The 24189-nt window shown below is 44.1% G+C and overlaps 1 protein-coding gene and 2 long non-coding RNA genes across 13 annotated transcripts in view; 2 read left to right on the top strand and 1 right to left on the bottom strand.

The window, feature by feature from the left end:
- Positions 1 to 19395, bottom strand: part of TWIST1 (twist family bHLH transcription factor 1) — a 90451-nt gene extending 71056 nt beyond the window's left edge. For 3 of the 8 annotated variants that reach the window (XR_004923838.2, XR_004923836.2, XR_013442778.1), the window contains exons 1-2: positions 18408 to 19394; positions 15449 to 15545 (exon numbers count right to left, since the gene is read on the bottom strand). Coding sequence is in view for 2 of the 8 variants with exons in the window: in XM_036113172.2 (XP_035969065.1) it covers positions 18450 to 19055 (606 nt within the window). In the remaining 6 variants the exon portion in view is untranslated. Of the gene's footprint in view, positions 1 to 15448; positions 15546 to 17194; positions 17859 to 18407 lie in introns of those variants that run through there. The other 5 variants (XR_004923837.2, XR_004923839.2, XR_004923841.2 and 2 more) reach the window with 3 other exon arrangements.
- Positions 7453 to 17039, top strand: LOC118548988 (uncharacterized). Of its 2 annotated transcripts, XR_013442781.1 has the most exons (5): positions 7453 to 7906; positions 8444 to 8634; positions 13836 to 14290; positions 14378 to 14663; positions 16892 to 17039. It is a non-coding gene; the product is annotated as an uncharacterized LOC118548988 (long non-coding RNA). The 2 variants fall into 2 exon arrangements; XR_013442780.1 differs by having other exon boundaries at positions 13836 to 14663.
- A 140-nt stretch (positions 19396 to 19535) lies between the features above and the next one.
- Positions 19536 to 24189, top strand: part of LOC118548987 (uncharacterized) — a 30022-nt gene continuing 25368 nt past the window's right edge. For all 3 annotated transcript variants that reach the window (XR_013442779.1, XR_004923844.2, XR_004923845.2), the window contains exons 1-2: positions 19536 to 19866; positions 23720 to 23981. This is a non-coding gene — a long non-coding RNA (uncharacterized LOC118548987). The remainder of the gene's footprint in view (positions 19867 to 23719; positions 23982 to 24189) is intronic.

The raw sequence follows: 24189 nt of genomic DNA on the forward strand, positions 1-24189 counted from the left end.
ACAAAACAAGAAACAGAAATACTTCAGAGAATGAATCCTAAAAAAAGTTTCAAGTTATAAACCCTTACTTTGATGTCATACGTGAAAAAGGAAATTTTGATGAAGAATTGTGAACTAATGCTTTAAAGAAGCCTCGAAGCCAATTACATTCCTGTATTTATCATTTTCATTACCAGTAATAAGCATGATAATTGTAAGTAAACACATATACTCATTGTGTCTCATAGACATATAACATAGCTATGAACTACTGAATAAGATTAATATTGACTAGTAAAGATATCTTATGAATGATTTAAGATAGAAATAATCTTTGATTTAAGGGATAAACAACAAATACTTTCCTTTAACAAGGAAATAGTAGTTAAACTATTAGCAAATGACTTTTAAAAGCAGAGATGTTGACTTATCATCACTGCTTTTGCATTTGCTCCCAGATTTTGAGTTTTTATTTTTTAACTCTAGTAATTTGAAGTTTAGAATGAGTTTTTGGATTTTTAAATAATGCTTTATTTCACAATTTTTAAGTTAGATTTTTTTAGAAAATACAACATTTTAATCGATCTTATAGATTTAAATTTGGCATCTGACAGAAAATGTCTTGATAAGTTAGTTTGCAATGGTAATTTAAAACTGTATTTTATTGAAGCATCATCAGAGATATTAGATCATAGAATGACAGAATGATAATGCTTGTGATGTAATCTACCATTCCCCCCAATCTTAGAGAATCTGATGCGCAGATAAATTCAGTTAATTGGCAAATTACACAGCGAATAAGTGGTGGAGCTCAAACTAGACTTGTTCTTCTCTTTTCATTTATACCTTAAACTAACTCAACTACATATCAGAAATGGAACTTTCATTTAGGGCAAAATCAGTAATGCAAGAAGACCTCATAACCTCAAAACAAAGATACATATGCCAACGAAAAGGCCAGCATTCAGGGTTCAATTGCTCTATTTAAGGGACAGAAGAGCAAAAACCATGCTTAGATTATTTAATAAAGCAGGAAAAAATCTTAAGCATCTTTCATCATTTCATGTTGCTGAAACTTCACCTTCTTTCTCCAATGTGGCTTCATTTGTAGAGAGAGCAAGAAGCAGTGGAGATTTCATGGAAGAGAGAGACTGATAATGACAAGATGCAGTACAGATTCTAGACTCTCAAAGTCAGGCAAAATAAGATCATCGAGTTTTTAACTTCTTTTCATCATTACGGCTGCTTGTTTATGCATATTTCTTCTGGAGCAGATCAAAACTAAGCTGAGAACCTAGATGGTATGTACAGATAAAGAAAATGGGCATATCACAGAGATTTCTACCCCCGATATGGTAAAACCAATGTTATATAAGGAACAGCTTTTTCTAAACTTTCTAAATTACATATCTTGGACCCGAGAATTTCTAAATTTAGAAAAATAGGAAGATACACACCCAAGATATTTTTCTTTTTATATAAAACTGACAGTAAGATGGACTAATGACAGCTTCAGGATGTATGATACTAGAATTGCTCCAGAGCTTTTTTTTTTTTTTTTTTTTTGCTTTTGGTAATAATCCTTCACTTGGAGAGATAGGTTTCACATTAGAAACTCAAAAGGAATATAAGATGAAGGAAAGAAAAACAAAACAAATAAGTGTTTTGTTTAATAAATTATTTTGTTTCAAGTGCACAATTATTCTCAGATGAAAACTATAGTCTCATTTATTGAAGTCCTCTCTATTAAAAATATATATACATACTCCCTCTGGAATAAAATCCAGAAGTGACTTTACTTGCAAAAGCAGAGTTGGGATCCCTGCCCCACTGAATTTTAAAAGTAAAAGTAAATTATGAGATGGTGTCCTAAGAAGATATTAAAACATAAATGTTAAGTGGCATATCACCGTCAGAATTGTCAAACATGGAGTTAACTGTAAATCATGTAGTGATGCCAAGGAATAATCCAGATGCAAGGCTCTTTCAGTTTAATAACTGTGATGTTGAAGCCAGTGACTATGCTTGAAATGATGAGCAAAACAAAACTCCAGGAAAGAAAAAGATAGTTATAAGTACGATATAAATGAAAAATTCTTTTAAGTGTTAAAATGTGCAAATGGCTTAAAGAATTTACATATATATACATATATATACATATATATGTATATATATACACACATACATAAACACATATCACATTAAATCTATGCTTCCTAGCTGAGATCAACACATGCTCTCTTACTTATAAGGAATGGAATTTAAAGATCATACTTCCACTTTCTATGTGCAAGGGATATTTCTTTTATATTTTAGACTCACTGATTTTTCTGAAGAAGGCCCACGCATTTCTTTGTCTTAAACATTTCCAAAGTTGCTACTCTATTCTCCTTCCTTGCATTCGAACCTCTTTTTATGTGCACAAGGGTGCCATTTCTTGGAGATTTTCATCCTGCAAGGGCAAGGAGCAGATAGGTGGGACGTCAGAGAAAACACAGCCATGCTAATGGTCTGGTAGATGTCACTACTGCTTCCAGCAGTAACAAAGACTCCACTGTGTGCCCTCAGGTGAGTCACTTAACCTGCTGTGCCACAACTGCTCCATCTGCAAATTAGATAATCACCTTTGCCACCATCTTCCTCTCAGGGTTGTTTTGAGAATGTCATAACTGGTCATTTGTTTGATCTATTCAAGAAACACTCAGTGCCCTTGGACCCCTGAATGTGCACACTCAAGTGCAAGCTCAGTTATGAAGCTGCATCCAGCAGGAATGTTTCCTTGCTGAAAGAGACAAAGGGCAGCCCATTGAAGAATGCCAGACCCAAACAGCATCTTGAAGGCCTCTGAGATTCTCAGATGAAAGGCTTTATATAAAAATAAAGTATTGTTATTACCTAGGCAAAGAAAAATGCATGCATTTTCTGTCAGCATTCAAGAGCCATACATAGTGGTGCCCTCTGCCCCCCTTTGATATTTCGTTTGCATTTAGTTTGATGACAATATAGATAAATTCTCTATTTGGTGCCATTGGATCTGGGTTGCATTTCAGTGTGTGGAAAATGACGAAATGAAAGAGAGAAGCCTTTGAAAGAAAGTGAAAATAAATGTAATAGCCAAAAGCCAAATAATAGTCATAGTGTATTTAAAGTCTATTAAAGAGCAGAAGTCAGGGTATCAAATGCACACTCTCTCATCCTCTGTGGTCAGCCTACTACGTGGACCACCTGCCTTAAATTATACAAGTTCACCGCATCCCTGGAGTGAGGGGAAGGCAGGAGAAGAATGGGGGTGGAGACGCAGCTTTCTCCATTCATACTAATCATGCCGAATTTAAAATAGTTTTAGAATACCTCTTTTCAATTCATAATCAATTATATTTAAATCTCTAAACTGCCACTCTTGGGTTTGGAATAATGTATGCATATATATGCAATAAGGAAGTAACTTGGAGTTTCAGTTTTTCAGTAGAAACTGATTGACATACACCGTTTAGTTACCAGTGTTCATACTGTTTTAGGAGGTGATGGGGTAATGTAGAGCTCTGTATAGCCCAGGAATATAGGAAAATGGAACTCTAACTGGCTAGAGCAGAAGGAGAGACCTTTCTGGATAAACTGCCCCCGTTTGGTTAAGAAGCACATGTGGAAACTCTGTATTTGGGTCTTTGACAGAAATCAAGTGGAACCAATTTCATAGACATGAAAATGTACTGATAACAAGCAAGCCAGATTTCTTATTAAATTTGACAATTACTGCTTTTGAGGTGCCAAGGCTGCTACCCACGGTTGTGAGGGACATTCATTGAACAAGGGCACTTGGTCCATGGGGTAATGGGGCCTGACATCAGCCCTTCTCTGATAGACAAGCCATAAACCCTGGAAGAAAGGGATCCCTTTACTTCTTCACACAAAGAAATCATATAGGCAAATGACAGCTGTGGGCTCCATACAGAAAGACACTCCAAAATACTTAAGTTAAAATGAATGCCTGAATCTCAATGTTTTAATACATGTCTTATTTTGTGCTTATTTGGGTTTTCGTTCTAAACCTGAGAGGTAAGTATATGAATTATCCCACCATCATAGTATGAGACTGTCATATTGTCCTTTGGGGGGAAGTTCTTTTAGATGTGAATTCTGCCTCTCTGCCTCAGTTTCCCTAATAGTATAATGGTGATTTTCGAATCAACAAAAATGTGATGTGACAGGTGCTAAGTAAAATGCTGGGATTCTACTAGTGAGCTGGCTAGGCACAAAAAGCTTAAAATCTAATAAGCAGCTATAATCTATAGGATGTTGCTACAGAATGTGCATTGGAAAGAAAGAAAAGTAGCAAAGGCCAAAAGAAAATGTTCTTATGGGGCGCCTGGGTGGCTCAGATGGTTAAGCATCTGCCTTCAGCTCAGGTCATGATCCCAGGACCCTGGAATTGAGCCCCACATCAGGCTCCTGGCTCAGCAGGGAGCCTGCTTCTCCCTCTCCCTCTGCCTCTCTCCCTGCGCATGCTCTCTATCTCTCTGTGTCTCAAGTGAATAAATAAAATCTTCGAAAAAAATGTTCTTAGAGTCACTTTTACTCTCTGTTCTAAAGTTTCCACTCTGAGAACGCTAAATGCAGAGTGAACCACTTTTGCCTCTCCACTTCTATTCTTCCACAGGTAGGGGGGCCCTAATTTTCTGCACCACCCCAGAATATCAAAGAAAACCTCTTGTTGGGGCCTTCAGCACACACGCAGCAAATATCCACAGGTGAGACCAACCTTCTGTGATTAGAGGTTCCTTTGTTTGTTATGATGAACATGACCCAGTCACTTCTACATAGTCTTCAGACTTTAGAGAGGCCCCCAAGAAATGTTTGTTGACTGAATAATCATGCGTTTGTTTAACTGAAGGCAGTGTCACGGTGGCCACCCACGCAGCCTGCCACTTGGGGAAAAGTGGTTGGGGAAGAGTGAACATTTCGAAATTGCCTCTGCAGATCTACATGATATTTGACTCTAGCTGGGCGATCAGAGAAGTGAGTAGATCTTTCACAGCAGTGAATGACAGTCACTCAGTCACTCGTGGCTCTACCCGCGAGGAAGTTCACACACTCTTTACGTAGGGTGTTACTTTTCAGAACTGTGCTACCTGCAACTGGATTTCAAATTGTTCTTTGCATCAGTAACTCATGAAAACAAAACCCACTAGGAAAGCATGTCAGTCATAAGAACAGCATCACAGATTGCAAACTGAAAAGGCCTCTGGGATCATTCGCAGAGTAGGAAAACCCACTTATGATCACTCTCCTTTGGTTCTGCTTCATTCCATAATCACTCCATGGGGCAAACTACACTCCTGGTTTTTCTACCCAACAAACAGTTTCTGCACATGCTAGTTAAATTATCTTTCTTTTTCCAACAGTCTTGAATGCATAAGAGTATTCTTAGTGGTAATTGTCCTTATAAGAGGCAAAAATAATGGTCTTGGGGCATTTTTCCACAAACAAGGCTTTGTATCAATAATTGTAAAAATCAAAATAATTCATAAATCATAATTTAATATTCATATTCATAATATTACTATTAGAATTTTTATTTTTATTTATTTATTTATTTATTTTTAAAGATTTATTTATTTATTTGAGAGAGCAAGAATGAGAGAGAGAGAGTACATGAGAGGGGGGAGGGTTAGAAGGAGAAGCAGGCTCCTCGCCGAGCAGGGAGCCCGATGCGGGACTCGATCCCGGGACTCCAGGATCATGACCTGAGCCGAAGGCAGTCGCTTAACCAACTGAGCCACCCAGGCGCCCTACTATTAGAATTTTTAGTAAAAATAAAGACATATCCATTTTCATTCTTAGGAAATGAAAGGATAAAACAGCTAAATAGGATGCTGATTTTTACAGTTTACCAGGTGTTATATCTATACACAAAGAGGTGTTCAGCCTCACTTACTGACAGACAGTCATGGTCCTGTTATCTGCTTTGTTTATGCAAAACTGTAGTAAAAGAGAAAAAGGGTGAGCCTTGGGGAATAGTTGATCAGCTAGAAGAAAATGGGTAGTTCTTATACTCAGGCCAATTCTGGATTTTACTCTCCTGCTTAAAATTTTGAAACCATGCTTCCAAGTAGAGAAAGGAGCACAGACTAGACCCAGTTAGTCTTGGTCAAATATTTTGAACACTTTGGACTCCACAGTCCTTCACTGTAAATTAAATGGGTTATCAGTCAAGGAAGGTATGTAAATCACCATCAAGCTAATGTTGACACTGAGAACCTCTTGTCTAGGGAAGCAGAAAACCAGGTACCCAAAGAAACTCTTAAAGGCATTGTGAAGTGAACCACAAGGAAAACTGGAAATGATGACAACGAAATCAAACCAACTATCAGGGTTTATCAGAGGGTTGGTCCAAAAGTAGCAGCTGACCAACAAATTAACCTGCAATTCAACAGTTAAAGTTTGATGTCATTTTTTAGATATCAAAAGTCCTATGGAAGCTGTGAGTGAAAAATAAGCTAAAGCTCATCAGTGGAAAAAGTAGCTGCCTAAGAGACCCTAATTATATTTTGGAGATTATTCCAAGTTGCATATCAGTCTTGTTGATCACAGCCAACTACAGAAATAATACCACCCATGTCACCTTCCAGCATAAAGGGCTAGCTCTCAACATGGCAGAATTATAAGCTAGAAAGAATGTTTGGATGAAACATTTCAGAAAAGCAATTCATGGTAGCTATTAAAAATAAAAAATGGCCACACCAATGTGCACTTCCTTCCATCACCTACTGGAATACTATTTGCTATCATAGACATCACTGACGGTTTTCTACAGAAAACAAATGCCTAACACATAAGAGTTCAACACTAATTTTTCCTTACACAGAATACAGATGACCCCTTTGACCACCAACCTGTCTTTCATGCTAGTTTTAGAAACCCTGTCAGGAAGAATAAAAATTTCTGCGGCTTGTGGAACTTTTTCAGGGTATAAGGTCTTGACCAGCAAATATGAAAGTATATTGTTTGGTTTCCTCTCAATATCAATACTTAGTATCACATTTTGGGTCTTGTAAGTGCTCCCATATGTTTCAGAAATAATTAAATTTTTATTGACATTTTGGCCTGCCTCCTAAAGATGAATATCCTTCAGCTGTTAAACATTTGATAGGTTTGAAGTTGGAAAAGTTTTTTATTTAATATTTTTATGCTCTTGAATATATACATACAGAAAAGACAAGAGGTGACCTGAATCTTTTGATGTAGTGATTGGAACTCTAGGAAAAAGGCAGTGACTTTCAAAAACTCTCAGGCTGCCCTTAGAGGAGGGGAATAATCGGTATGTCTTTTGTCATATGATTAAGCTTATCAAATCAGGATCGTTTCTGCATAAACCATGAACTCTGATCTGGTTTTTTGTTTTGTAATGTTATAAAGAATGAAGAAAGCTTGTATATTGGAAAATACTTTTTTTTTTTTTTTTTTTTTTTACAGGTTCTTGAGTTAATCCATTCTCTTTCACCCAGGAAATCAGGCTTACTTCTCAATTGGGAAAGCAAACTGCTGACCTTCAAGTTACTGATCTCGAAGGGACTTGGGAGGAGGGAGTGTGGAGACTCGTCAAAGAAAGACTGAAATAGTCAGACACTCTTCCCCCAAATATCACAGATTCCCAGCCTTGTGGGATTCTAAGCAAATAACCAGAATATCACTCAGGGCTAAACCTTCCTCTGTAAGCAGACATTTTCTAGCGGTGCCCTGGCCTCGACCCTCCTCAGCGATGGTCTTCAACCTGCGCGGCTAATTCCTTCCTTAATTTGCCTTCACCTTGGGAAAGAAGAAAGAAAACAAAGTTCCTCCTCCCCAGTCCCCAGTCTGCTACATTTCGAAGAAGTGGCTGGAAAACGTCGATTCCACTGGGAAAAGCGTCTGCTGGAGGCTACTGCGGGTCAGGCCCACCTTTAGCTTTAGGTTGACAAATGTCTTCAGCGCGTTCTCAGCTCCGCGGGCCCTAGGGAGTCCCCTAAAATCGCAATAGTGTCCGCCCTGTCTGACCTGCCCCCCTGCAGCGGCGCACATTTCAGCTTTTCAGCTTCACGGTGGAGCTCGCAGTAATTGAGTCGGGAGGGTTATTTTTCCTGGCCTCGCCTCACCTTCCTGAGACTGCGGGGAGCTTTCGGAAAGACATCGCCCCCCCCTCCCCCCACCCCGCCCCGAGGCCCCGGCTGCTTCTGAGCTCTGCCCCGGCCTCCGCCCCGCGGGAACCAGGATTTCGATCCACGCGGCCTCGGCCAGAGGCTTAGGCCGGCGGGTGAAACCACCAGGGGTCCCAACGGAGGGCTTATTCCCGCCCCGCTTCACAATTGGGGGTCAGATCGCATTAACACCAAACCGCCAACCGGGCGGGAGCAGGTGGTTAATTGCATAAAATAGAGTTAACTGCAAGAGACTAACTTTACAACGGTGACTTGGTTTCCCTCCGTAGCTTGGTCATCAAAAAAGAAGGTCTCTCCCTCCTCCTCAGTTGTAAGGCGGGGAAAGGTTCTCAGCGGCTCAAGAAGAAGGCTAGAGGTGCATACTGTCAGCTTAAGGTGACCCGCAGGGTGGCGCGGTAGGCGCGCCGGCCCCCATCCTCGCGGCTATTGGAAGCAGGTTTCCCTCACCCCTTCCTGGAAGGTAAGAGCTTTGGCATCTGGAAGTGTCAGAAAGGAGCCTTTTGCCATAAATCATCCTGAAAAGCATTCAAATCAGACAAGCGTCTAGAGACCCCTTAGACACTCCACCCCCAAAATCCTAGATCAAAGTGCAATTCCTGGAACCATAAACACCTATTATAAGCAAAATCCTACTTATCTGGAGGATGCTAAAACTGAGAGAGAAGGAAGGAATAAGAGGCATTTGTCGCTGTAAATCCCCCGCACAAATTCACAAGCTCTGTCTTGTCTTAGATTTGTCAACTGCTTTCTCGGGGATGGCCAACCACAGCTTTTCTCAACTCGCCCATTACGCGTTTCTGGGGTCTCCCGAACAGCTGGCTGGAGACTTTAGAACGCGGGACTGGACATTGGCTTTCGCTAGTTTTTTCAACCAAGAGAGAAGCAGGTGCGAGAGAGTCCCGAGCTGGGGAGGTGGGAGCGGGAGAAAGAATTCACTTTGTCCTAGTGTAGCGACAGCAAGTGCTTTTTACAGATTACACTAGTGCGGCAAACTTCAGTGCGAAGCACTGTTCGTCCGAAACTTCGAAAACTCCGAACAGAAAACACCCGCCCAGGCAATTTCTGCTCTCGCTGAACTCCCTCTCCGGGCTGCGTTACATTTGCACCATAACACTGTTAATTTCCGAGTTCTCTCAAGAGGGATCAGCAGAGGGACAAGGACACAAAGAGGGGACCTCGAAGGGTAGATGTCTAAGATTCTGAGAGAGCAACTTTCTTGCCTCAGAAATGAAAAAACTCCATTTTTTACCACGACTTCCTTGGTCAATCTAGAGTCAACCGATTGTATTGAAATCTCAAGTCTGGAGCAGGGATGGCCCAGCCGGGCGTCTAAGGCGGAAGCTAGGGGGCGGCGGGGTGGAGGGTAGGAGGTTGGCGGGTGGGGGGGGTGGGGGGTACTAGCATGGAGAGACCTCCCCCCACATACATTCCCTTCCCGGAGACGCGCTCGCTGCACGGGTACCGCGAGAGGGGGCCTTAGGAAAGGCGCTGGCAGCTAGTTGACTGCAGGGTTGAGATTATTCGACACGTGTCTTTTACTCCTCACAATCCATTTCTTACGGGTGATTTATGAACGAACCTCTTTGATCTGGGACGGTTTTTATCTGTCCACTGTTACAGATGACAGACGCGGCTGCTAAAATGCCTCGTTCCCGCTGCCTAAAAGCTTGCTCCCCCCTTCCCAAATGCTGTTGCTTTTTCTCTGGTTGATTCCCCACCCCTTGCCTCTTCGCTACCCTCCCCTACCCCCAGCCCCGTTCGCTCTATTAGTTGCAGTCCCTCCGGATGTTTTAAGTCAACAAAAAAGCGCTGGGTAGGGTCAGTTGGGAGCCAAGGCAGGCAGATTTGGGGCACACTATCCCCTTGGTGCCACATGTGTTGGGGTTCTATGAAGGCCTCCAGCCAGGGACCAGAAGAACTAGCTCCCAAAGTGCGGGTACCCGCCTTGGGAAGGGAGAAGGCAAAGCCCTGGCAGTCAAGTTCCCGCGGGGGCTGGCTTTGCTAAAAGAAGGGACGTGGACCCGGGATGCGGAGGGCAGTGTGGTCCGGGGTTCTGTGCGGGCCGGGACTCTTCAGAACAATCACGTCGGCTTAACCAGGGAGGGAAGGAGGCGGCAGAAAAGGGGGGAGAGGGGGTCACGTTGCGCGCCTGCTAGTCCCTAATAGGTAAAGGAAAAGCGGAGTCTCAGAAGCGGTTATTAATAGATCTTTTCTTTTTCTTTTTCTTTTCTTTTCGTGTGTGTGTGTGTGTGTGTGTTAGTAGTATTTCATTAAAACCATATCCTGGAACAAAGAGCTGCTCTTTCATGTCTCTTTGCTTTGTTATTACTCTGACAGGAGTTCTAAAAACAGGATTTTCCAAATCAAAGGATCCCTGCAGTTCGTGCCCCCTCCCAGCCCCCCTTTCCTTTACCAAACTGCTCTTGGTATCATTATCCCACTACGGATTCTTATACTCTTGATTTAGCCGGAGGACATTTAATAGCTGACTGGATTAAATATTGCAGACTCCAGCCTGCGCTATTTGAAAATCCGGGTCGTGGACGGTGCCTAACTTCAGAGAAGGAAAACTGATCTATGAGATGTGTTTTAAGTTTCACTCAGTCGAGGCCTGGAGAGAAGGAAGAGGAAGAAGGATTCTCTGCTCCAGGTCTCTTTCATATGTTACAAAGTTAAAAGTTTTAGAAGGTGTGTGTTGATGGGGGGTAGCAAGAAAAGTCAAGGGTGGAATGAGGCGAGAGGCAACCTTAGCAAGAGACTAACAGAAGTTTCCTTCTGTCATAATGGAAGAGGGATTTATAAGGACATTTTTAAAGTAAAGAATGCTGCTCTGGAAGGTAGGGTTCTGCCCAGGAATGGAACAAGGTTGTAGGGGTGCATCAGCATACCTCTCTGAAGGATTCATTATCATTACTAAAATGCAGTGTTGACTCGGTCTCTTTCTGCTGCATGTTGGCTTTCAACAATAGTAACAATTCTTTGATTTGGTGTTAAGTTTCAGAAACAAAAGAGGAAAAGAAATTTGGACTATTGTGTCCAGTAGTAGGTTTAGAAATGGAGGTCTGGAGGCCCCAAAGTAACATATCAGAGTCAGGGTGTTGGCAGTTCAACCCAACATTCATCTTGGCTAGGCAAACCCAGAGGCGCAGGACCTGAGGTCTTCCTCCAGGATGCTTTGGGGGCCATAACCAGATATGATATGTACCCAAAGGTAATAAATCAACGTTAAGTTCCTTCAGGGACGGCTGGATGGGTATTTAGATTAAATGCCATAGAGAGAAAAGATGTGTCTGTTTATCTGGTCTTGCACATTTTTAAAACTGTCACCCTTAAAGCTAATGTGATCATTTTGAATTTATTTCAATTCTTTGGAAACCCAAAGAGGATTAATAAAAACTCTGACAGTAAATTTAGATTTAATATTGTGGAAGAAAATACCCCAACTTCTAATTTTTTTTTAAATACAGAGGTGTATGGGCAGCTATAAAATAACTATAAGCCAGGTGCAATTGTCAGTGTAACAGTGACTTAGGAATAATGTTGCATTTAAATGAAGAGCCACAGAACAGTTCATTCATTTAATGTACAGTCTTAAAAGTATTGTCAACAAATATTTAAAACCTTAATGTGTGCAGAGATCCAGGCCTGAGCCACCCGTTAATATTCACAATAGCCTCTATGAACATCTCTCTTAGAACAGAGAAAGGAATTGGACTGTCTTCCACAACTGGGCAACTACTAATTCATTTTAATTTTGTTTATGAACTGAGCTTCTTCCTTCCTTATTTGTACATGTGATTTTTAAGAATCCTCAATCAAACCGATAATTTAACTTCTTAAAAGTCCTACCCAATGGGCAGCAAAGATCCCCAGAGCCTGGGTCCCGGCCCCAGGAGGGAGGGATCACCCGCTCATCTTTCAGCCCATTCAAGCATCTTGGAGGTTTAGGGTCTGTCAGTCCTGGCATTCCTTCCCTCTTATCACTCTCTACCCCTTCAAAAAGGCAATTGATTAGTTTCAGCTTTTCCAAACCGAGATCGGATACGTTTCTCAGGATCAAAAGTCTCCGAGAGGCCAAGACAGAAACGTGGGGGATGGGGAACGTGAAGAAGGAAAGCGCGGGGGGGGGGGCGGGAGGGGGTGGAAATTTGCCAGCCACCTCAACCCTCTGCACCCAAGGCACCTAGGGGATGGGCGGGTGCTGGGAAGGGATAAGATTGTGACCTCTCCTGGAAGAGGCACTTAAGGATTTAAGATGTGTCTTCCCTTTCCGGAAGCAAATATTTAAAGGAGAAAATAGATATCTAGAAAAGGAGGTTGATGATTTATGCCTGGATTTTCCTCCAAGCATTTGCCTTCCTTGTATTTACAGGCGTGGCCCCATTTGCAAATTGTACATCTGTTCTCTTCACGTGACATTTCATAAAAGCCCTAACATCTGGGCAAGATAAACTTCCTTCAGGTACCTGCTTAACTTTTCACTTGTCACACTCGCATCACCCCCGGTGGGTCCTTTTCGCCCTCCCGCCTGACTCAGTGGCGGGGTCTGTGGCGCGCTTTGTTCCAGCCCCCGCGCTCTGGCCCCCAGCCTCCTAGGACCCCACATAGCCCCCCTCCCAACGCCAACCTTTGCCACGGCCAGCTTCTTTGGCAGACCCCATCCTTACGTCTCCCGCCTCTGGTTCCACCGTGCAGGTAAATGAGGGCACCATCTTGGACCCAAGGAGAAAAGTCAGATTGCCTTCGATTCCGGCTTCAGACCAAAAACAAAACAAAAAACAAAACAAAACAAAACTGCCTAATAAGCAATATTCAAACTCGCGCTTAGATTCCATAGTCTCATATACATCTATATACTCTTCAGTGGAATGAAAAAAGAGTGCTGCTGATTCTGATGGTTGTCTTTAAATGAACGTTCGCTCTGGTAGATGTTTAAACTGCGTGGTTTACAGAAATTTAATTTCACTTGCTCGTAATTTCCCTTCCCCCAAGAAGGCTGCCTTTGGGATGAATGTTTTTAGAAATGTTTTTTTCTTTTCCTAATCTGGAATTTTGTTCACGCGTAAGTACGAAGACACATCCACAAACTTGAGGGGGGGGGCGGGAAATGGAAGGAAAAGAAAACAGTCCACGTAAACAAGAAGGACAGCCGTTCGAGGCCTTCGCTGCAGCAAACCCCAAACAATCTCATTGCAGGGCGCCCACGAAATCCCGGCTATAATTGAGTGTTTTCTTTGAGGTTTTCTGACCATGTGCTTTTTGCCATGGTTACTAGGACTCTGATATGAGAAGCTGGATATTCATTATGATTCCGTCCCATCCGTTCCCCCAAGGTTTATCTCCCTGGCCTTTATAAAGAAGGAGACTAGAAAGGGGGGACTTTTGTGCCAGTGATTTTAACCTGCCCCACCTTCCAGTGACCTGCCACATGCTTCTTCCCTCTTTATAGACATCTGGGAATTCCATACATGCCTTAAACTCCAATTACACACCTTCTTCAAAGGACACGTGCTTTGATTTGCTAAGAACATTAAGTGGGCTCACGTCCTGGGGCCTTGGGACAAAAGCAAATGGCAAATGTATCTCATGCCCTGTTTACTGGGTCTATCTTTGGCTGTTCAGTAAATAAGGATAATTAATAATCCTGTTTGCATTTTCGAGGTCTCGGATTCGAAGTTTCTTGGGAAAGAGTGGGGTTGCCGGCTTTGAGAAATCATGAGGTAACCGATCTCTCCTTCCACTTTGTCGGTGCACTTTCCTTCCACTTTCGCTGGTGCTGGGGGTGGGGCACGCTTTACGACACACGCGCAGAAAATTCTGGAAAAGTGGCCCCCGGGGGGGGGAGGGACCCCCCCCCGCCCCACCCGTGTTTGTCGCTAATACAGGCCTGTCTCTGGAAATGGGAGGTTGGGCCTTTGCCTGACTCTGTGGCGGCTCCTTCTGCTACCGCTGACACTTGGAACCGCCGCCTCCGCGCAGCGGCCAGACGCGGGGCCCCGAGCGGTCCACGCAGTCGGAGAAGGGCGCGGACATTGTCACTCTCCCCACCGTGTGGCCCCGGCCCGCCACCCACGCAGGGGAGTCTGGGCCGGCGGCCCCCCTCCCGCGCGCCGCAGGTGAGCCTCCCGCTCCCCACGGAGTTCTGTTTGGGTTTCCGTGGCGTTTGTACCCCGCAGGTTTGTTTGTTTTTCTTCAAATTACAGATGCAGGGAAAACCGCCTGACATCATGAGAGCGGGACAAACGCTCACTTTGAAGGATTCCTGGGCAGGACTTCAAGTGAAATCATATGCCTGAGAAGAACTTGATACCGGTCTAGAGAAAATAACCAGTTCTGAGTTTGCCAAACCGTGGAATGTGCAAAATGCTCGACTTTTTTGCAAGAGGCCAAGTGTCCCTTAAAAAGCTCTATTATGAATATGAGCCTGAGGACCGAAGGAGCAAGAAGCTTGTGCCGTTGTTGAGTGTGGGAAAAAAGTACACACAGTATGTGAGTTTCTGCTATTTAACGTTATTTTATTAATAATATGTACCACTTTAGGGCGGGTACCTGCAACTGTGCATGAATTATCATCTGTGCATGTGCTTAGCAAGTGTGTGCACGAAGAAGGGAAATGGATGCATATGTTCTCATATGAGAACAAAAATTTACTGCTTTCTTATGACTGAAGGCTATCAATTCAACAAAATTAAAAGCAAGATTGAAAAATATATATAAATGTGCACATTCTTACTCAGTTGTTTAGAATTCACCCAAGGCAATTTTATACAGCATTTTCACTCCAGTAAATGCATTCTGGCTAAAGGGTAGAGTCCCCCGTCCAGCCACCACATTAAATTCTCACTTCTGAAGCAGAGGTAATTCATTCTAATTGTCCTTTAAATAAGAATAGGTAGCAAAAATAAAATGAAAACAGGAAATAATGGTAGAGCTAGAGAAACACAGGTGGCTTTATTTCTCTTCTAAAAAAGAATTCGCCTTGTCGTGTGTATGGAGGAGGACATTGGGAATACAAAAAGAGTCTGCAAGCTGAAAATTGTATTCTAATAGTTAAAATTTCCACCATGAATTATTCTCAAAGTAAAGCTATCTATCACCTTTCATTCATTCATTTATTTATTTCCCTGAAAATCTAGGGGAAAATATTACCTTCAGTTTAGCAACATAAATATGGCATTTGCTTTTCTCCAAAGGGTTTTCCCTTATGAGCAAAGTAAAGAGAATAAAACACCAAAAAAATATTAAAAAATTTAAAAAGGCAAATGATAGGCTACCTTTTTTTGAAACTTCTGGGTTTTGTATCATCAGAGGTAAGAGAAATTACCTTCTCAGCAATGACGGTCAGCTCCATCCTGATGTACATCAAGAAATCTGAAATATCAAATAGTCATACCAAGCTAGTGAACAAGGAGATTCCTCCATGAACAGTTTAGAAAATGGAGGTGGTAGGATGATACACACAGAAGAGAGAATTACCATCCTGATGCTCTCCCTCATCCTTCTAGGGTACCCACCTTCCATTTCTACCCTACACACACACACACACACACACACACACACACACACACACCCAAACACACAGACTTTCTCTTTCTCTCTCTCATACACATACACACACACACACTACAAACACACCCACACCCTACAAGTACACTCACACGTAATCACTTTCCCGGCTCGTGTAGTTATTTGGTAAAGGACTATCAAAATCCAAAAATTAATTCCCCAAGCCTTCACTAATCTCTCAGTGTGTAAGTCAATGCTACAGGCTCCTTATTTGTAAAACATGGTCTAAGATATTCAGAATAGTGAATTTACAATATTGTTGTGTCAGCATTCTCTGATGATGTGTGGGAGGGAAACAAAAAGCTTCAGGCAATATAATAACCTCAATCTGAGTTGAGCAAACACGATCTGTTTGGATTCATATACACTTGTTTGCCATAGCCATTGTTTGAATTAGACAGCAAAATTATTTTCCAGTTTGAAAGCTTCCCTGATTACACCTGAATGCAGTCAACTAGATGTAGAAGTTAAGAAGTGATACAAACTTACTACTTCTAATGATATGAGTTATAAAAGCCAATGTTTTCCTAGCTCAGAAATAACCAGAATGAAATAAAAATCAAGCCCCATTTGTTTTGCTGTTACTGTTTTACTTAACTTCAGGTTTTGTATACCTCTAAGTAGCCAGGGAAAAATTACATGTAATTTTGAATAAAATATATTTGCTAATGAACTCACTAGAAAATGAATAGCTCTAGTACTTCAAATTGTGATTGTTCCAATAGTTACTGAAGATACTGAAAGTTCAGGTTCTTTATTGTATTTTACTTCATAGTTATATGTTCTTTAAAGAAGGAGCATGCTTCCCGAATGGATAACATCAATATGGAAAAATATTAACTTTGGTTCTTCTTTTAAGCAAACATGACACTAAATATCATTTTCATTCATGAAAAAAGTTAGGCAAATTACTTTGTAAATGGAATTATCTTTCCTGCTGAATTTAACTTTATTATTTTCTATGCATTCCTACTGATTTATCACGTGCACAGATACAGATCATTTTAATAACACTTCGTGCATCCTTTCAGTGCAATGAACCTATTATTTAGAAATCCTCACAAACAGTGGAGGGCATGACAAAAATATACAGTAACAAGAGAAAATAGTGCTGGCCTCATATTGCTTATTTGCATTTAACTGTTTTACAGCTGCCTCCTCAAAATATGAGCAAGAGAAGTGAATAACGAATTTGTTAAGTTTTTGCTGTTTGGGGACCTAATAAGAGATGAAGGATAGATGCTACAAAGCCCACTGAACACCAAACTGGAATAATAATAAAGCTGTCTTTCTAAATAACATGCCTGTGCCTGTCAGTAGCTAGTTTATTTGCGTTCTTCACTGCTTTGTTTATATTAGTGTCCCCTCCCTCCTGGGTGCCTCCAGAGTTAAACAAGTAGATATTTACCTCCAACTTAATCCTGAGTTTTAAAAATATAGACCAAACTCTAAGGTTCTTAAAATTTTCAATCATATTTATTTATTGCAGAAAAATAATATACAAAGATATTTACAAAACAATCATAAAAATATGAATGCATTTAGACACCGGATCTATTTGCATTTTACCATGGGTCAACAATAAATAAATAGAATGTTGTTTTTTGTATTTTAAGTTTTTTTTTCTCTCAGAGGAAGAATGTAAAAAGGAATTAACTGACTGTGATTTTGCAAGTCAGTTTAATCCCCGTATTTTTATTTCTAAAGACGTTCTTAAAATTCCTCTGGTTGTTACCATTTTAAAATGGAGAAAAGTCCATAATGATGCCTTTCCTTTCAGTGGCTGATTGGCACGACCTCTTGAGAATGCATGCATGAAAAAATAAAAATAAAAACATTCTTCGTCAAAAAAAAAAAAAAAAAGGAACACAAACAACTGTTCAGACTTCTATCAGAATGTAGAGGTGTGAGGATGGTGCCGCTGCCCGTCTGGGAATCACTGTCCACGGGCCTGTCTCGCTTTCTCTTTTAAAAGTGCGCCCCACGCCCTGTTTCTTTGAATTTGGGTTCTGCTCTTCTAATTTCCAAGAAAATCTTTGGCATATATATTTATTTTTAGTTATCCAGCTCCAGAGTCTCTAGACTGTCCATTTTCTCCTTCTCTGGAAACAATGACATCTGCAAAAACCCAGAGGGGGAAAGTTGGTTATTGTTTAGGTCTCCGTGGCTGTTTGCTAAGACTAGTGAGCACTGTTCTTATCACCACTACTGAGAAATTACGCTGAACAACCTGGAAGGATTTCAGCCCCAGGGCAAGAGGAAGTGGGTGGGCGGAAAGAAGGAGGAGGTGGAATTTGGAAGCATTTGTTTTAAGGAGAACGAAAACTTAAAGCCCAAGGAAAGGGAGGCCCTGGCAAGAAAACCGTCCTTATACCCGTGACCCTCGAATCTCTCTCAGTCTTCCCTCCTGTCCGTCACGCACACTCACGCACACGCACACTCCTCATCGGGGCGCATGCCCCTCTCCCTAGCGGGGACCGACCTGCCTTCCAGGGACGCTGGGGGGGGGGGGGGAGGTGGGGTTTGAGGTGGCGGTGCCAGGCTGGGTGGGAAGGCTGAGACGGGGGTGAGGAAGGCAAGGTGGACGGGGAGCCGCGGCCCGGCCGTCAGTCCATCTGCCACCTGAGCGGCGGAAGGGCGAAGGGGCGCAGAGGCGCCGGTCCTTACCTAGGTCTCCGGCCCTGCCGAGGGGGTGGGGAGCTCCGCCTGCTAGTGGGACGCGGACATGGACCAGGCCCCCTCCATCCTCCAGACCGAGAAGGCGTAGCTGAGTCGCTCGTGGGCCACATAGCTGCAGCTTGCCATCTTGGAGTCCAGCTCGTCGCTCTGGAGAACCTGGTAGAGGAAGTCGATGTACCTGGCCGCCAACTTGAGGGTCTGGATCTTGCTCAGCTTATCCGAGGGCAGCGTGGGGATGATTTTCCGCAGCGCGGCGAACGCCTCGTTCAGCGACTGCGTGCGCTGGCGTTCCCGCACGTTGGCCATGACCCGCTGCGTCTGCAGCTCCTCGTACGACTGCGGGCTCCCGCCGCCGCTGCTGCTGCCGCCGCCGCCGCCGGCGCCTCCGCCGCCGCCGCCCGCAGACTTCTTGCCGCGCTTGCCCTGGGCCGGGCTGCCCGGCTCGTCGCCGCCTCCGACGCCCCCGCCCGCGGCCCCACCGGGCCCCGCGCCGCCGCCCGCGCTGCGCCGGCTGCTGCGCCGCTTGCGCCCCCCGCGCTTGCCGCTCGGCGGCTGCTGCCGGTCCGGCTCCTCCTCGCTGTTGCTCAGGCTGTCGTCGGCCGGCGAGACTGGCGAGCTGGACACGTCCTGCATCATCTCTCAGGTGGCAGCGCGCGGCCTCGCAGGCCCGGGGCAGAGGGGCGGCCCGGGAAAAGGAGGAGAGCCGGGCGCCTCAGCCCGCCAGCTTCCCCCGCGCGCGGCGCCGGCCCGGGCGGTGCGGCCCGCCGAGGAGGGAGCGGGAGGAGGGACGGGGAGGATCTCCGCGGGGAGGGCGCGCGGGGGAGGCGGGGAGGGAGGCGGGAGGGGGAGGGGACGGTGTGGATGGCCCCGAGGTCCAAAAAGAAGGCGCCCAACGGCCGCACGCACACCCTGCTCGGCCTCTTGGAAACGCTGCCGGTGCCGGCGAGCCCGCGAGGTGTCTGGGAGTTGGACGAAAGCTGCAGACTTGGAGGCTCTTATACCTCCGTGCAGGCGGAAAGTTTGGGGGCAGCAGTGTCATTGGCCTGACGTGGGGAGGAGGGACTTTTCGAAGTTTTATAGGAAAGTTTCCGCTTTCCAGCCCCGCTTCCCCGTCCCCACCCCCCCCAACCCCCCTTCCTCAGGGTCTGACAATTCGTTCTCCCAAACCATTCAAAAACGACCTGGCTCGGGCGGCCGGCCCCTCTGCCCGCCTCCTTGCTGCCCTCCCCTTTCCCTCTCCGCCGCCCTCCGCAGGCGGGCGCGGGGCGATTTCCTTCCGCGTCCGAGCGCGCGGGCCGCGCCCCCGCACCCGAGCGCAGCCCCGGAAAGCGGCCGGAGGGGACCTTTCGGCCCCGGTGTCAGTCCCTCCCGGAGTGGCTGTGACAGCAGCGGCAGCAACAGCTTCGACGCAGTGGGTGATGTCTCATCTCGCCCCTGTACCCTCTAGGTCCGTGGGGCCGCTTTGGGATTGCTGGGGATGGGGGCAGTAGCAGGATAACTGGCAACCGCGGAGCTCCCCCCAATAGCCAGGTAGACGGGCCCCCAGAGTCGCAAAGGCCAAACCACCGTGGCTGGCCCTGAGGTCGTGGGCGTTTTTGAAGACGTGGCTGCGACGCGGGGACTGCGGATCTGTGCCCCGGCCTGCTCTCACCCCTCCCTGAGAAGCATCTGGGCCTTCCTTTTCCCTCCACAGTGACCCAGTCTAAAGGCTTCCTGCCACTCAAAAGACTACACCTCCGACGGTGCTAGAGACAGTTCGTTCTTTCTCCGAAGTCAGTCCTGTCCTTGGAGAAGGCAGCGGGGCCGGAGAGGGACAGTGCAGCGTCTTCGCTGCGGCCCTGGTCTCCTGAGCTGCCAGCCCAAGGTGGAGGACCCTGTGGCCATTTCATCCCTACCCTACTCTCAAATAAAGCCCCACATTGTGACCTCTAATGGTAGGCTCCTAAGAGAGTGAGAGTGCGATGGGGTTCAAGCCCCCGAACACGCGCGCGGCTGATGGTTGTGAGACGCACCTTCTCCACCCTTCATTCCTAGGAGGTGGAGTGGACAATTATGCTTCCTGTGACCCAAACGCGTTCCAGTTACTTGGACACTTTTGTATTTTAAGCCATTCTAACGAATACGTTAACAACAACGAGCCCCAGAGCCCCAAAGAGGGTGTTGATGCATATTCTGGCAAATAGGAGGCAACAAAAGTTGGTGGGCTGGAAGGGAAACCAGGGGAGAAGAGAAACCCTTCTTTGCAATGCCAGACTTGTTTCTCTTTTTTGGAACGAGTTGGGATAGAATAACCATTTCGTGTTCACCGTTAAGTTGCAAAGCAAACTAGAGGTCAAAAGCAGTAGTCGGTTTTCAGGGGGGGAGATTTAGGGGTGCCGAGGTTGTGTGCCCTGCGCAGGCCGAGCTCCACTCACGCTCTCCCCAGACTGGCCTGTCAGAGGAGAATTAGCTCAGCGAAAGTCTCCATTCTGGGCCTGACCGAGGGTCGCGGCTGTGGGTGTGGGGAGGAGGAGGAGGGAGCCCAGGCGACTGGAGGGCAGGCCATGTGGCTTTGCCTCGCTGAGGCTCACAGTTTCAGTCCGGAAACCCTGGGGTCTGGAGTGCCTGGAGCTGACTGAAGGGCTCAGACTTCTGGGGGAGGTGAGGGCTAGAGGCATCCCTCTCTCCCGTGGGGGTCGAACAAGGCTGTGCCTTCTTGGGAGGGGCGACTTGCGGGATTTGGCTATCACCATTTTTACAAATATGCAGAAACAATGACCACAGCGTGCCAACTGGCCTGCCCCGAGAGTCGCCGCCCTATTTTAAAATGAGATCCTGTCTGAAAATTAAGGATATCTCCACTTATAGTATGCAGGCAGGTATCCTTAAAACGAAGTGCACTGTGATAAGTCACCCTTTTGTTTACGTCTTCTGCCTTTAGGATTTTATCTCTTGGAAGCTGAGAGTAAGGCAGAAATTCTGCCACACTCTACCAAGTGTTCTCTTTTATAAATGCGAGTTGCCGATTATTCCACAATTTTTATTTGAAGGTGGCTGCAGAAATCTTGAAAATTTTCCACCTCTACCTCTCTCTTTTTTTAAGATCAATCTCAAATCTTAATTTTGTTTTTCTTTTCCCTTTAGTGGAATCCTTAAAACTAAAGAGATGGCTTTTTCCTTTGTGGCTATGGGTAATCAAGACAGGAAAGTGTGGGCAAAGTGTAAAGGGAAACCTTACCTGACCAAGGGGATTTGGGGTTGGAGGATGGAAATGAGGGCAGAGGAGCTGGAGGAGAAACCAAGTCCACAGCAGTGCAGGAGCCAGGGATCGTTAGCCAGCTGGACTTGCAAAGTCATCAGTCTCCAAGACTGGTTCTTAAACACGTGAACCCAACCCTGTTCTGGGCACTGAACTTATAGGGGATGAAGAGCGCCTGGCCATTGGGTACCAGGGATCCCCGGGGCTGAGGCTGTGCTCTCGCTCTCGATGCCAGAATGCTTACAAGAGAGTTTAAAATGAATGACCTAACTAGAACCGTCCCAGCATGGAATCTTCCTGACAGAGTCACAATGAATGACTTTAGTTCTGAGAAGAAATTTCTCTTGAACTCTTCGAAGGAGTGGAGGATGAGAATAAGAGGGGTTTTGAGTGCCTACAGGTTACTTTTTGAGCAGAAGGCTGTGGCTTGCCAAATGAATTACCTCTCAAAATGTCTGGGGCTTGATACTCCCTACTTTGCAAACTGTAATATTTCACGGCCGGCTTGTCCCGCTCTGTTCATCTATAGCTGTATGTTACCTAACATTTTATCTAACAATTTTCTTGTCCACACTTGCTGGGGAAAGCAGACTTAGTTCAAAAATCCTAATTTCAGGCTCTTAAAAACAGTTTTAGAAATTTCCCTTTGGGGCTGAACTCAGCTTGACTTGAAGGACGGTAGTGGAGAACTACCTTCTTTGGGAATACTGGATTAATTGGAATTAAATAATTTTGTCTACTTCTAAAATAAATTCCCTGAAAAAAAATGAACTGAAAACAAAAAAGTTTTTCTTTTGCACTCAGATAATTCAAAACGAGCTTTGTTTTCAAAACTGCAAACTTGGCATGTTCGCAGTCCTTCCTGAGGAATGTGTGCTGTGTTGAAAATTGAAAAAAACTACTGTTAGAAGAAACAAAGTTAGGAATCTCATACTGAGTGTACGCACTAAGTATGTATCTGTATTCTTCCAGTTTGACTATATATGCACTGGCATTCTCTTAACAGTAATCATTTATAAATACTTTTAGAGAAGAAAAAGAAACATACATATGCTATAGAATTGTTAGCAAGATAGGAAATTTTGGAGTTGGATTTGCACAAAAGGTGAGTATTTGAATCTGTTCCTACTCTTTCTTCTTAGTCTTTGGATGACCTACCACCTGTAGATTGGCTTAGAGTTTTGTGAAATCATTTCTCTGAATTGCATGAATGAAGCACAGGAGCGTTCACACAGAAGGGGGCGCAAATTGGAGAAGGCTGCAGTTGAATGAAATTGTACATCTTAGATTTCATCTTGTTTTGGACACTCCACAGGGATTGCCTAGTTTGATACTGAAGTAAGAGAATTTTATCAAAGTGGAACATAAAGTTTGTGTCAGCACAAGTGACTTCCATAACTGTGTGAAAGCAGATTCTTTCTCAGCAACACAGGCAGCCTTAATGATGTTTGAACACCTTGCCCTAAATAAGAGAGCATTCTCTTTCTCTTAAGGATAGTTTAATTTATGAATTTAACTGATTCTATATTTCTCCTTCTGAACCCCTTTAAGGAACTGAAATTATAAAATGTGAAACTTTCAATCCAGAAATAAAATGAAAAAGAATAAAGCATAAAAAATTGAGTTGCCAAGAGCACCTCAAATGAGCCAATCAAATTTTCAAATAATCTTTAAAATATCTGACATTCTGCATTCAAAATGAGGATAAGGTAAAGAAGCATAATATGCTGAACTCGTATGTAGAGAGGAATCCGAGTGTGGAAAGTATGGAGTCTTGAAGAGCCTCCCCCCCCCACGCACACCTTTATTGGCTTATTGGGTGTGCAGGCTAGAAAGGTTGTGTCCCAACTTTGCTGCCAGTTAACCTTGGTGAAATACACTCTCACCTATTTCGGGGAGCTGCTGGAGTAACTGAAGAAATAATGGAAGAAATACGTAGTTATTCATAGAGGCTTTTATCATGGCCATAGGCTTCCTACTTAGTAAGCATTTTTATCTTCTCTTTTTCATCATCAGGCAATTTAAATCTAAATCTAATGGTTTATATTTTGTGTTTTTCCAGATCAAGTTGCTTTTCTGATTACTCATGACTTTCATCTCTCTACGCTTCAAGGGATTTCCTTTTTTCACAAATGGCTTTTCCTGAAGCCTTAAGTCCTATTTCCATTGTTTTGATTGATTCTTCCTGCACAAAACATGTTGTTTGTGCCAGTGACCACAAGAGGACACAATTTCCTAGAGAACTTTGTTTTAAAAGAAACGTACAGAAGAAGACGACTGACAAAATAGCAAAAATACTGCACAATCTGTGACTGTCATTTTGGGTATGCCTATTTGATTTATGTTACTTTTATTAATTAAAAAATATACATGAGTTGGCATTCAAACCTTAGGTTTTTTGGAAGAGTCTATTTTTTCTCTTTATTGTAGAATACAAAGGAAAAACATTTATGAAAATATATTAAAATACTACCATTTTAAGGGAAAATGTTTATTTTACATTAGCAGAATTTTGTACAAAACTCTGAGTGG

This window comes from Halichoerus grypus, chromosome 12 (genome assembly GCF_964656455.1).
Source record: "Halichoerus grypus chromosome 12, mHalGry1.hap1.1, whole genome shotgun sequence".
NCBI lineage: Eukaryota > Metazoa > Chordata > Mammalia > Carnivora > Phocidae > Halichoerus > Halichoerus grypus.